General features: G+C 33.3%; 1 protein-coding gene across 1 annotated transcript; it reads right to left on the bottom strand.

The window, feature by feature from the left end:
• Positions 1–3,854: 3,854 nt before the first annotated feature.
• On the bottom strand, positions 3,855–7,648 carry LOC146904671 (uncharacterized). Its single transcript, XM_085727925.1, has 2 exons — positions 4,204–7,648; positions 3,855–4,096 (listed from the first exon to the last, which is right to left on the bottom strand). The coding sequence occupies exons 1-2, from the start codon at positions 5,051–5,053 to the stop codon at positions 4,068–4,070; spliced, it is 879 nt and encodes a 292-aa protein (XP_085584051.1). The 5' UTR covers positions 5,054–7,648; the 3' UTR covers positions 3,855–4,067.
• Positions 7,649–13,567: the final 5,919 nt, after the last annotated feature.

Here is a 13,567-nt window from a genome sequence, read left to right as displayed (position 1 = left end):
TTTGATTTACTGAGATTAAAGTTCAAGGTCATAGGAATACCTGGATCCATGACAAAAAAGTTTTTCCGGCAGCAGTGATCTGAAACAGAAACAAAAACAAAGTCAGCGGCGGCTGGTTTGGTTCTTCCTCAACCTGTACCTTGATGCCCTAATGCGCTTCAGATGGGGAGAAGAGCGGTTTTGCTGTGTACGGTATATTGGGGACCATAGCCTCTTTATATAGGATGGCCATTAGGGTTTCCCATTATTCCGTTAATGGACCATCCAGACATCCACCCGATCCAAGCCCATATCACTTAAATAATTAATTATTATTTTAATAGAAACCTAATAAGCCTTTTTCCATTATATGATCACTAATCAATTAAGGCCCTTAAAGATAAATAGCTAATATAATTAAATTAGATATATATGCCCACACAATAATCATTGGAATATTATAATTAAATAAATTATAACTAAATATTCCAACAATCTCCCACTTGGGCAATATATCTTACAAATAATTATATCAAGGTTCTTTAGGTGCACATCTGAATGCTATCTATCGTTAGATTTCAACTTTACAATCTGGTCCATCTCATACATTAATAATGGGACCACCGCGGCTGTCGTCACTGATATATAACGTGACGGAACCCCGACGACCACCATAACAATGTACTCAATGACATAGATCAATATGAGTGAGTGGCATGGAAATTTCATGTAATGTGATCTCTAAATCATGTCTATTTCCAACTGGTCCTACATAAGTCTTTATTGAGATCATAATGTAGTTCAATAGGTGCAATGAAATTACAAAAGTTGCACATAATAAAATTAAACTTGATATTGTTATAACAATAATATCACATAAGTTTTATTTCTGCAGAAAATCAAACATAACTGAAAGTTTGAACCAAAATTACATCAATAATATAGAACAAAAATAAAGAATAGGAAATGACTCCCACTAATCTAAGGCAATCGAAAAGCCAAGACCCATGTTTGCAACATGTCCATGAAAAGCCTTAGGCGCCAAGCCTTTAGTTAGTGGATCAGCTAGCATAAAGTCTGTTCCTATTTGTTCTATCAAAATTTGTTTCTCCTGAACTCTTTCTTTCACAACAAGATACTTGATGTCGATAAATTTCAATTTCGTAGCACTCATATTGTTGTTGGAGTAGAGTACAGCTGCACTATTGTCACAATAAATCTTTAAGGGCCTCTGGATGCTCCCAATGATGCGTAGGCCAGTGACAAAGTTCCGCAGCCAAGTTCCATGATTTGATGCCTCAAAGCAAGCCACAAACTCTGCAGCCATGGTAGAGGGAGCCACTAAAGTCTGCTTAGCAGACTTCCAGGAGACGGCTCCTCCAACCAAGAGGAAGATGTAACCAGATGTGGAACGTCTGCTATCCGGGCATCCTGCAAAATCAGAGTCAGAATATCCGACGATCTCCAAGTTGTCTGACTTCTGATAAGTGAGCACAAAGTCTCTTGTTCTCTTCAAGTAACGCATAACACGCTTTACTGCCGTCCAATGCTGCATACCAGGGTTGCTTAAATATCTCCCAAGAACTCCTATAATGAAAGCTAAGTCGGGACGGGTGCAAACTTGAGCATACATGAGACTCCCCACAGCCGAAGCGTAAGGAATCTTTTGCATCTCTTTCCTTTCAAGGTCCGTGACGGGGCACTGTTTGAGACAAAATTTGTCTCCTTTAGCAACGGGCGTGTCTCCTGGTTTACTATCTTTCATGGAGAATCTATCCAAAACTGTATTGATATAGCTCCTTTGCGACAATCCTAAAACACCTCGAGAGCGATCTCTAAGTATTTGGATTCCTAAGACAAAGGAGGCGTCCCCAAGATCTTTCATCTCAAAATTCTTTGTGAGAAATTTCTTGGTTTCGTGCAGTAAGCCTATATCGTTGCTTGCTAAAAGGATATCATCTACATATAATACCAAGAAGATATACTTACTCCCACTGAACTTTAGGTACAAACAATCATCAACTTGATTAGCCTCAAAACCAAACGAGGATATAACTTGATGAAACTTAAAGTACCATTGACGGGAAGCCTGTTTAAGGCCATAGATGGATTTCTTAAGTTTGCAAACCATAGATTTCGGGTCACCTGACACAAAATTTTCTGGCTGCACCATGTATATTGTTTCCTCAATGTTACCATTTAAGAAAGCGGTCTTAACATCCATCTGATGCAGCTCTAAATCAAAATGAGCTACTAATGCCATTATGATCCTAAGAGAGTCTTTCGAAGAAACTGGAGAGAAAGTCTCTTTATAATCAATGCCTTCCTTTTGAGTATAACCTTTGGCGACAAGACGGGCTTTATATCTCTCAACATTACCCTTTGAATCCCGTTTAGTTTTAAATATCCATTTACAACCAATGGGTTTCTTTCCTTCAGGTAATTCAACGAGATCCCAAACATTGTTGTCAGCCATCGATTTTATCTCATCCTTCATGGCATCGACCCACTTAAGAGAGTTAGGACTTTGGATAGCTTGACTAAAGTTGATTGGATCTTCTGTAGTCAACCCAATGCCATCCTCATGAGTCTGAAGAAATACAACATAATCATCTGAAATTGCACTTCTCCTCTCTCTAGTGGATCTTCTTAATGGCGGTTCTTGAGGTTGTTGAATTTGAACTTCAAGTGGTGCTTGAGGAGGAAACTCAGCGTTGTCTTGTTCTTGAGGGATGTCATGAATAACATCATTATTTGTTTCTGAATCTGTTTCTGGAACAAAAGCAGGCACAATAACTTGCTCATTGTCAATAACAGTTTCTTCATCAAAGACAACACTCCTTATGTTTCCTTCCCCCCCAAATTCGACATCCTCAAGAAACCTTGCATTTCCCGTTTCAAAAATTGTTCTACTAATGGGGTTTTAAAACTTATAACCGTAAGAGCGTTCAGCGTATCCAACAAAGTAGCAACTAACTGTCTTTGCATCCAACTTGTTTTCATGAGGCCTGTAAGGCCTTGCTTCAGCTGGACATCCCCAAACGTGCAAGTGCTTAATGCTGGGCTTTTTCCCAGTCCACAGCTCATAAGGGGTTTTTGCTACTACTTTACTAGGCACTCTATTTAGGATATAGATTGCGGCCTTTAATGCCTCTCCCTAAAGTGACTCTGGAAGAGAAGAATGACTAATCATACTTCTCACCATATCTTTAAGAGTCCTGTTTCGTCGTTCTGCAACTCCATTCATGCTGGGTTTTCCCGGCATTGTATATTGCGGAACAATTCCACATTCTTTGAGGAAAAGCGCAAAGGGTCCTGGACGTTGTTCTCCTGATCCATCATACCGACCATAGTATTCACCACCACGGTCAGACTTGATAGCTTTAACTTTCTTTCCAAGTTGAAGTTCAACTTCAGCTTTGAATGATTTGAACACATCCAGGGATTGAGATTTCTCATGAATTAAATACAGATAGCCGTACCTCGAGTAATCGTCTATGAACGTAATAAAATACCTTTGTCCATTCCAAGAACTTGATGGGAAAGGACCACATATATCAGTATGTATTAGTTCTAAGACGTCTTTAGCTCTTTCGGCGTTAAAATTCCTTTTGTTTGTTTGCTTACCCTTGATACACTGAATGCAAACTTCAAAGTCTGACATATCTAAGGGTTCAAGAATTCCTTCTGACACAAGCCTCTGAATTCTCTGTTTAGAGATATGACCTAATCGCCTGTGCCATAAAGTGGCGGAATTATGATTAATTCTACGTTTTGTACCTCATGACTCTATTTGCAATATTTCGCTAGAGGAACGCTCAATATCAAGCATATATAGATTATCAATTAAAGACCCGTAACCAACAATATTTGAATTATTTGAGAGGCTAACTTTATTATTTCCAAATGAACAAGAAAAACCAAATTTGTCCAAAACAGAAATAGAAATTAAATTCCGTCTAATAGACGGTGCAACATAAGTCTCAAACAAATCCAAATAACAACCAGTCTTAAACAATAATCTAAAGGTTCCTATAGCCTCAACTGCAGCCTTGTTGCCATCGCCCACATAGATGAATCTTTCAGCATCACTTGGTGGACGGCTCCACAGGCAACCCTGCAAGGACATACTAATGTGAGTAGTAGCACCAGAATCTACCCACCAACTGTCCATAGGTACAGAAACTAAATTAATTTCAGAACAAACAAAAGTGAGAAACTTACCCTTCTTTACTTTCCATGCGGCAAACTTGGAACAATCATTCTTCATGTGACCATATTTCTTGCAGAAGAAACATTTCACCCCAGCTGGTTGTTCCTTTGCCTTCTTATTCTGTGAAGAATTTGCAGCAGCCCTTTTCCTTTTATTCTGAGAGTTGTTGGCCAAGTGAGCACTTTCAGTCTTCTCTCTTTTCAATCTCTCCTCTTCTTGCACACAGTGAGAAATCAGCTCATTCAATGTCCATTTTTCCTTCTGAGTGTTATAACTCACTTTGAACTGACTGAAGTGTGGTGGAAGAGAAATTAAAACCAAGTGCACAATTAAATCTTCAGGAAGTTCTAACTTCAGTGCCTTGAGTTTTGATGCGAGATTAGACATTTCCAAAATGTACTCCCTTATGTTCCCTTTACCTTTGTAGCTCATTGAAACCAGTTTGGATAGGACATTACTTGTTTCAACTTTGTCATTCTTAGCAAAGAACTTCTCAACGGTTTCAAGGAACCCTTTAGCAGTCTCACTCTCAGCAATCGAGCCCCTGATCATCTCTGGTATGGATCTTTTAATGATCATAAGACACATACGGTTTGAACGGTCCCATTTTTCTATCTTAACTTCATTCGGATTCTCAGGAGTAGCAACGGGGCGATCCTCCCTCAAGGATAAATCCAAGTCCATGCATCCAAGAACAATCTCAGCAGATTCCTTCCATGACTTGAAGTTCATCCCACTCAGCATAGGGATAGTGTTAATTTGAGCAGCAAAATTGGGAGCGGTGGCAGCAGCAACTGGAAGAAGAGAACAATAAACGTACAACAACTTTAGTAGACATGTTGTAAAATAACCAAAAGACATGTACAATTTCTTTATATGCAAATTAAATAAGACTTAAACAAGAAACCAAACGCATCATTAAACCACAATCTTTTGACTGCTAAGATTTAATTGCAAGCGGTACTCTCAATGCAAAGATCAAATATTGATAATAAGTCCTGTCAGACAATGGGTGCCTTTTGACATCCTCATTGTCCACATGGAGAAAAAAAATGAAGAATTATCACATATTTACCCTCGCAGGTATGTAATTATTCGGCCAAACTGTGCCTTCCTTTTGGCCGACTAAACAGTTCGCATGAATAATTGCACACTACATCCTTTTGTAATTTCAATTAAATCAAATCTACGCAACAGGGGTTACTTTTGCAACTTGTTGTTTCAACCAACTCAACAAAAATTACTAGACATTTTTAGTTTAATAAACTGAATGGGAAAGTCTTAAAATTCACATGAACATTACTAACAAATGTAATGTCAATTGTATGTTTATATTTATCTTTTAATAATCACATGATTATTAAGGTATCCTTAATGCGAGAAGGAATTCGCAGGTTGAATTTAGGCAAAGAACAGCGCACATGCGTGCACTGCAGTTGCAGGGAAGTGAACAAAGTAGTATATATTCTATCGAATATGCAGCAAGAATGAAAGATATATGCACGGACATAAATATATATAACACTATCTTGTTCCACCAAAATAAAAGCAAAAGATTTTAAACAATTATATGCATTGATAAAAAATGCCACTGTTACGGAAAAAAAAAAATTTTGCTTCACGGAAATGAAAAAAAAATATTGAAACAATCATGTGCATTAATAATGCTACTATTACGGATTGCAAATGCGATTTGTTTCAAAATAAAAAAAATAAAATTAAACAATCCAATTAAAAAAAAATATATATAAAACGGAAATTACCATACGTATATGCAAATAGACTTAAGGTTCCAAAAATATTTGCTAAATGCATGGTTTACTCCTAAAATCATGGACACTTTGAATTATTTTAAAATTAAATAAATAGTCAAAGTTCTGATTTATAATTCAATAAATAAATAATTGAATAAAGTTTATATATTTATCCTAAATTCAATAAAACGGTTTCTGCAAAAAACAGCGTAAAGGTCCCAAACAATAGGGAATTTGTTTTACGATTGAGAGAGGAAAAATTTGACAAATTCAGGTGTGTCAAAATATCATGGCAGCATTGATAGGAAGCGTAAAACAAAATTCGTCAAAAATATAACCACAAAGATGAATTTTCATGTACAGATATAGTCAATTAAAATAAACCAAAAACAAGGTATTGCATACAAAAGACCATTGTTTGACAAAGACTAGATGCACCGATCTGGATGTGCCAAATTGAAAAAATAAAATAAACATACAGAGTTTGTTTCAAAATTAAAGAAACAAGTCCAACTTAATTTATCATTTAAACAAAAATTGACAATCACGTATCACCAATCCAATCAATTTTTGAAAATAAAATATAATATTTCCAAACAAATATTAGCCAGTATTGAAAAACAAAGTTTATGGATCATGATAGGCCAAAGAAATTGATTACACCGTTTTACCAAAATTGGTTTAAACAAAAAATTATTGACTTGTTTTGAAACCAATGAAGAAAAAACCAAATTAGCATTGATAAAAAATAAATAGAGGTACTGGATGATAACAGAAGCATCACCGATTCGATTAAAAGAAAAAAAAATGAATCGCAACAAACAAAAGTGTTTCATCAAGATTCATCCATGAATAAATTAAGCCAATGATGACAAAGTGTTGAAATTAGCATCGATGAATAACCAAAACAAAAACAAACATCATCGATGGTTAACACACAAGCATACAAAATTATATATATAAATATAACAGCCATCACAATTAATACAACTATCAATCGATGAACAGTCAGGCCATATAAAAGTGATCGATTGAAAATAAAACATTAATCATCAATCGATGATATATACATATCAACCGAAACACATAATTTGCATAAACGATCCAATAAACCAAACATGAAGTGGCTCTGATACCACTTGTTACCAAATTTCATAAACAGTTCAATATACATAAATTTAATTTATCAATCAACAGCGGAAGCAGTTATTGAACAAGTTTATGATCAGATACAACATGTTTGATTTACTGAGATTAAAGTTCAAGGTCATAGGAATACCTGGATCCATGACAAAAAAGTTTTTCCGGCAGCAGTGATCTGAAACAGAAACAAAAACAAAGTCAGCGGCGGCTGGTTTGGTTCTTCCTCAACATGTACCTTGATGCCCTAATGCGCTTCAGATGGGGAGAAGAGCGGTTTTGCTGTGTACGGTATATTGGGGACCATAGCCTCTTTATATAGGATGGCCATTAGGGTTTCCCATTATTCCGTTAATGGACCATCCAGACATCCACCCGATCCAAGCCCATATCACTTAAATAATTAATTATTATTTTAATAGAAACCTAATAAGCCTTTTTCCATTATATGATCACTAATCAATTAAGGCCCTTAAAGATAAATAGCTAATATAATTAAATTAGATATATATGCCCACACAATAATCATTGGAATATTATAATTAAATAAATTATAACTAAATATTCCAACACAGTGTAGTTTGTCTTACATCTGTTTAGAAGTAACTTTTGACGAGAAAAACTCAACTTCTTTTTCTGTTTCAGAATTTTGATAACTCTCAAATTTTGAGAACGCCTGCTCGAATTGCGAGCTAGTTAAGTTAAAAACACTATTTTCTGTGAGATTTTGCAATGCTGGACATCCTATTCAAAATACAAAACTTGATTGGTGAGCCATGCATGTAACATTGTGATGACGTTATTTTCTGATCAATATTTCAAGATTTTTAAAATAGACTGCTCGCATTTGACCTCCAAAAACGTGAAACACTCTTAAATAATAGCTTCCACAAGTTCTCTCAACAATAAAAAAAGATCACGTTTTCTTTAACAGTTAATCAATACTAACAATCTTGAGCAATGTCTCACAAATGTTGTTGATTTCAATTGGGTAATGAGTTGTCCAGAGGATCATCACATTGGACTTTAAACAATCATATAAATGAGGTGGACACCACATTTCAACCCATAATCTTCAAACATTGGGTCCTCTCACTTATAAAGTGTTTAACGTCTACTTTTTTCATTCAACGTGGGACTTATATCCCCACACTTGATATAAGATCAATATCTCCTTCAAGTACGAGTCCATCTATTCTTTATGGGTATGCTCCCCCACAAACATAAGCTTTTTTGTGCATATCTACTTGTACTTGCATTGCCGTTGAGAGAGGCACCAACGAGACACACAAGCTGGAGTTCATGGTATCATCCACATCATGCTCAAAGCAAGCATAAGTGAGAGAGACACCACAATTTTTGGTGGTTATAACAAATTTTGAAAAAATTGTGGATTTGAGAAATTCTAGGTAGTTGTGAGTTTTTATGTGAAGTACCACATCAAAAGCATTTAAGATAACGCACCTAAGTTTTATCCTTATCTTAATTCTAGAAAAAAAAACTTAGGTGCTTTTCATATGGTTACTTAATAAACTACTCATGAAAAGTGTATTTTTATCGAAGAATCATATGAAAAACAAATAAATCCACATGAGTTTTGTCCTTATTTCAAACTATTTATTTGTTTCTCAACTTTCTCCTTCATTAAATTTCATTTTAAATTATATTTCATTTGCCATAGATTTTTTTCAAATTTAATAGATAATTCATTCATTTTTTTAAAATATTAAATTGATAGAGAATTTTTTTAATAATTATTTGAGTAAAAATATTTATATAAAGCAATTTTGGTTTCCTACATGTGCTCATTATTTTCATTCTAAACACGCACTCTTGGTAAATTTTCAACTTAGATAACTATGTTTTTTTTTTTATATATATTTTAAATAGTTTGTTTTAAAACTGTATCTGACACAATGATCGACTAATCTGAATGGTTCAACCTCACCGTCCATTTGCGGGGCCCATTTAAATCCATATTTAGGTAGATATTAATAGGTTTAAAAAAAAGTACATGTTATATCACCACCAAATTATTACGTGTTAGAACATGAACAATCTTTTTTCTTTTATTACTTTTGAATGATATGAATTTTTAGTAAACATTATACGTATAACAAAAACACTAATATTTTTGATATTCTTTTTCAATTTAGATAACTAGAATTTATTTTAGATAACTAGAATTTATTTATTAAGTTTTTGTCAAAAAACTACAATTTATTTATTTTATATTGTAGGTTGATATTAATAGTTTATTTAATAAAATACGGGTTATAATATAACTAATTTTTTTTTCTTCTAATTCATGAGTTATATGGACTTTTAATAAATATCATACATAAATCACGTACTATAATATTCTGTATATAACTCCAGCAAAACCGAAAAAATACACTAGTTTGATAATAACAATAATAATAGCTCATCCAAATATTCTTTCAAGAAAAAAATTGCTCACCTAATTAAAAATATAAAATATATAACATATTTCTTACCCACCTCTGAAAAATGCCATAAAAACCCTTCAATAAAAGAAAAACAAATTTGAAACGATCTGAAACGAACGTAACCATTGTTTTCAAAATGAAGATATCTGGTATGCTGCCACATGAATCTTTGCTTGAAAAATTAAGAATTTCCTGTGGCAATTCTACCTTTTCAATTATGAATGAAATTTTAATATTGTGGCAATTTTACCTTTTCAATTATACACGTTAATCTTTCAAAATATTCTAAATTTACACATACATTTATAGTTAAAAAAAAAACAAACAAATATGATGAAGTAAATTAAAAAGTAGCTATAAAACGAGAGATTATGTAGACAAAAATGAAAAGAAGAAAGTATCTTACATATGATTCTTGGCAAGATTGTCAAGTTCAATTTTCTACCAATATTACGAAATTTGAAATACAAAGTTCTAATACTTTTAACATTAGGTCCCCTCAATGAGACCTCAAACTTCCATCATCATCATTAATTAGAAACCAATCTTTTCAGTACGTTCCCGAGATATTGTAAACCGGAAAACTAATATTACCCTTTTGTATGTTTCATGGAATATATGAAAATGTATTCCAAGGATTATATTTCCCGGGAATATAAGAGTAGAAATTTCATTCCTAGGAAAGTTTAAAAGGAGTGTTTGTTTCATTATTTGAATTCCTTGGAATTATTTTTAAAGGCAATGATATAATTATCAAAATATCCTTACTTTGTATAATAGATGTCTCAATTTTCTCTATTATTTTCAAACTACCATTGGCCATAGTATCGAACAATCTAAATTAATGTCTTTGGTAATTTAAATTTATCATACATCAATTCATCCATTTTTTTTAAGAACATCAATTCATCCATGAGTACTTTTTTTATTAATGCAAAAATAGCATTCGATCAATAACAAGTACTGAAAGCATGTAATTCTATAAGGCCTTAGAGTGAATACAAATGCATATAAGAAAGAAAAACGTGGCACAATAATGGAGACATGGTGGATTATTTTGCAGTTTTTTAAGGGTAGAAATGGAAAGTGAGTGTTAACCGCTGGGAATAAATCATTCCCATCATCTGTAGTGGGAATAGAAAATGGGATAGTTGAGTTGAAAAAAGTTCCTGGGTATAATTAATTCCTTGGAATGTTTTTGTGTGCATGTGTATTAAACATGGGAATAAATGATTCCCATCTTATATTCCTGAGAATTTCGTTTGTAGAGGTGAAACAAACATACCCTAAGAATTTCTTGTGGCAATTCTACCTTTTAAATTATGAATGAAATTTTAATCTTGTGGCAATTCTACCTTTTCAATTATACACGTTAAACTTTCAAAATATTCAAAATTTACACATGCATTTATAGTTAAAAAAAATAACCGAACAAATATGATGACTTAAATTAAAAAGTAGCCATAAAACGAGAGATTATGTAGACAAAAATGAAAAAAACAAAGTATCTTACATATGATTCTTGGCAAGATTTTCGACTTCAATTTTCTACCAACGTTCTTAGAAACAATATTACCAGATTTGAAATCCAAAGTTCCAATACTTTAAACATTAGGTCCCCTCAAAACATGAGACCTCAAACTTCCATCATCATCATTATTATTTTTTTAAGGATCATCATCATTAATTAGAAACCAATCTTTTCAGTACATTCCCGAGATATTGTAAACCGGAAAACTAATATTACCATTTTGTAACATAGTTTGATTATTTATTTATAAGAAGTATAAGGTTTGAAACTTTTATCAAAATTTCAATAACCGATTAGGGCTTGTGATCCTAACAAACCCTTTGAAGTAGGGTTTGTGGTCCAAGATATCCGACTAGAATTACATTATTTTTCTTGAATGCAACATTGATTATGCTTGTTTTTGGGTTTTAGTTCAAATGTAAAAGATTCTAAAACAAGTAAACCAGTGCATGATTGTGAGGTTAATAAATGATGTGAAGATGATCAGAAACAAAAGAAATTTTGAATCGAATACAAGGTTGAGAAAATATTTGGTTGTGTTTTTAGGGCTATGATTCTATTGTGTTTATTTATAGGGGAATACTTGAACGTCACGCGTTTAAAAAGTTAATTTTATTCTATATTTTTTAACTAATTAATCTTATTATGATATGAAATAGGTAACAAAAAATAAAAAGGTAACAAATGTGTATCATATACTCGCATGCGGTTTATTATAAAACATTCGAGAACATTAAAGATGTATCACCTTATCAATCAATCAATAGTGTGTGTATTAGCGTAATTTATGGGAGTTGCTCGGATTGGACAAATGTACAATTATCGATCGTGTTGTGCAAAATAATTACTAAAAATTACATATATCTAAAAAATAATTACCATTGATTTGATATCATCTTATAATTATGATTTATAATAATAAATTTAAAATGAGAAAAAAATAATGTGGACGCATAAACCTAAATCACAAAATAAGTTGACAAATTTATAATTTAAATAAAAGTAAAAAAATTAATATATTAATAGTAACACAAAAAAGTATTCATATTTACTAAAGTAAATCGTTATGATATGTCAAAATGGTTTTTTTATGGCATGTGGCATTGTCTTTTTACCAAGGTAGGGTTCTTAAAAATTCTTAGCTTTTCTTATTTAAATAAATAGCTTGATTTGGCCTAGATATATCTTATATATGTTACATCGTAGGCCCTTGTATACAATGATAACCAACTTCCAACCATAATTTGTGGATTCCTTGTAAACCGAAAGTGACAAAATATATTTTACATGTGACAATTATTTTGAGACATAGTTAATAGTTGATAACTGACTATTTATAACTGGCATCATCATCTATCAGGGGGGACAAAGTGGCAAAATACACGAATAAATCCGGAATTAATTTTCTGGAATGGTTTCGGATTCTATTATCCGGACAAGGGGTATTTTGGGAAAAAATAGGGCGCGCGAGGAAAGGCATAGGGTGGGAAAAGTAAATCTCAAAAATATAGTTGATTATTGTTCCAGACCAGCATAAAGCCCAAGGTAAATAAGCCCAGGGGGAAGGAACATTGCAATATGTAGGGGCCCGAGTTTGAATATGAAATTACCCACTTATTCACTTCTAAGGGTGAAACTTTAAAACATCCTTTCCAGTATTCAGCTTCGATCTAACTTTCTATGTTGCATCCTTTTTTTTTTCTTCCTTCTCCTTATTGATTCTGGCTCCAGACTCTTCTTCTACCTAGTTTCCACCCTTGTGACTTTTGTTATCCTTCCTGTAACACATGTTTCCTTGCTTCTGGATAGTTGCTCCTTTGTTTGCACGTTGTGTGCCCTATTTTTTTTCCTTTTCGCTTCTTGTATTCTGAACCGACCTGGTTCTTCTCCTTTCCTTTTTTATTTCCGTACCTTTTTGTGTGCTTATCTATGGATAACAAATGTGGGAAAAACCCCATGATAAGCCATTCTTATGAATTCAATTCCCCTCTTCTTTATTTGCAAGAACTTGGTGAAGATCATGACATCTCAAATAAAGTTCAGCGCCGTATAAAAATGTAGAAATTAACCATCCAACAACCTGTCACAAAAAAGATTACATCATCACCCAACTCATATCTCATATTAAGAAAGTTCGTATACACACAAACATCAACATGATTGCAACATAAACTGTTTAGAAAAAGATGAAGGCATATTTTCTCTTTATCAAGAAGAGCATGTCCAAGAAGGCATCAAATAGTGTAAGAACATCTTAATAGGAAATTTTTTGTCAAAGAAATTGATCCCTAAAACAAGAATTACTAAATTCTTTAATTGGAATTGTGTGCAATCCCCATGGGCTCAAAATTACTGAATTGGGGAACAATCTTTATCAGTTCAATATGGAGAAAGAGGCAGATATGCACAAAATTCTCAAAGGGGGTCCCTGGATAGTGAGGAATGCTTGGATGAAGGTTCATGCATGGAGCAGAACCATCAATATCCAAGACTTGAATTT

Source organism: Medicago sativa, chromosome 7 (genome assembly GCF_051527215.1).
Source record: "Medicago sativa cultivar Bolivia chromosome 7, Bolivia_mono, whole genome shotgun sequence".
In the NCBI taxonomy this organism is placed as follows: domain Eukaryota; kingdom Viridiplantae; phylum Streptophyta; class Magnoliopsida; order Fabales; family Fabaceae; genus Medicago; species Medicago sativa.
The sequence above is the reverse complement of the archived record's forward strand: the minus strand, read 5'-3'. Positions and strand labels throughout refer to the sequence as shown.

Bases quoted from the DNA above. Each gene is read 5' to 3' on its own strand.
- LOC146904671 (XM_085727925.1), bottom strand. From the start codon at position 5,053: ATGTCTTTTGGTTATTTTACAACATGTCTACTAAAGTTGTTGTACGTT. The intron at 4,097-4,203 runs GTAAGTTTCTCA...ATGTCCTTGCAG, and splicing joins CGCATGGAAAGTAAAGAAGG to GGTTGCCTGTGGAGCCGTCC.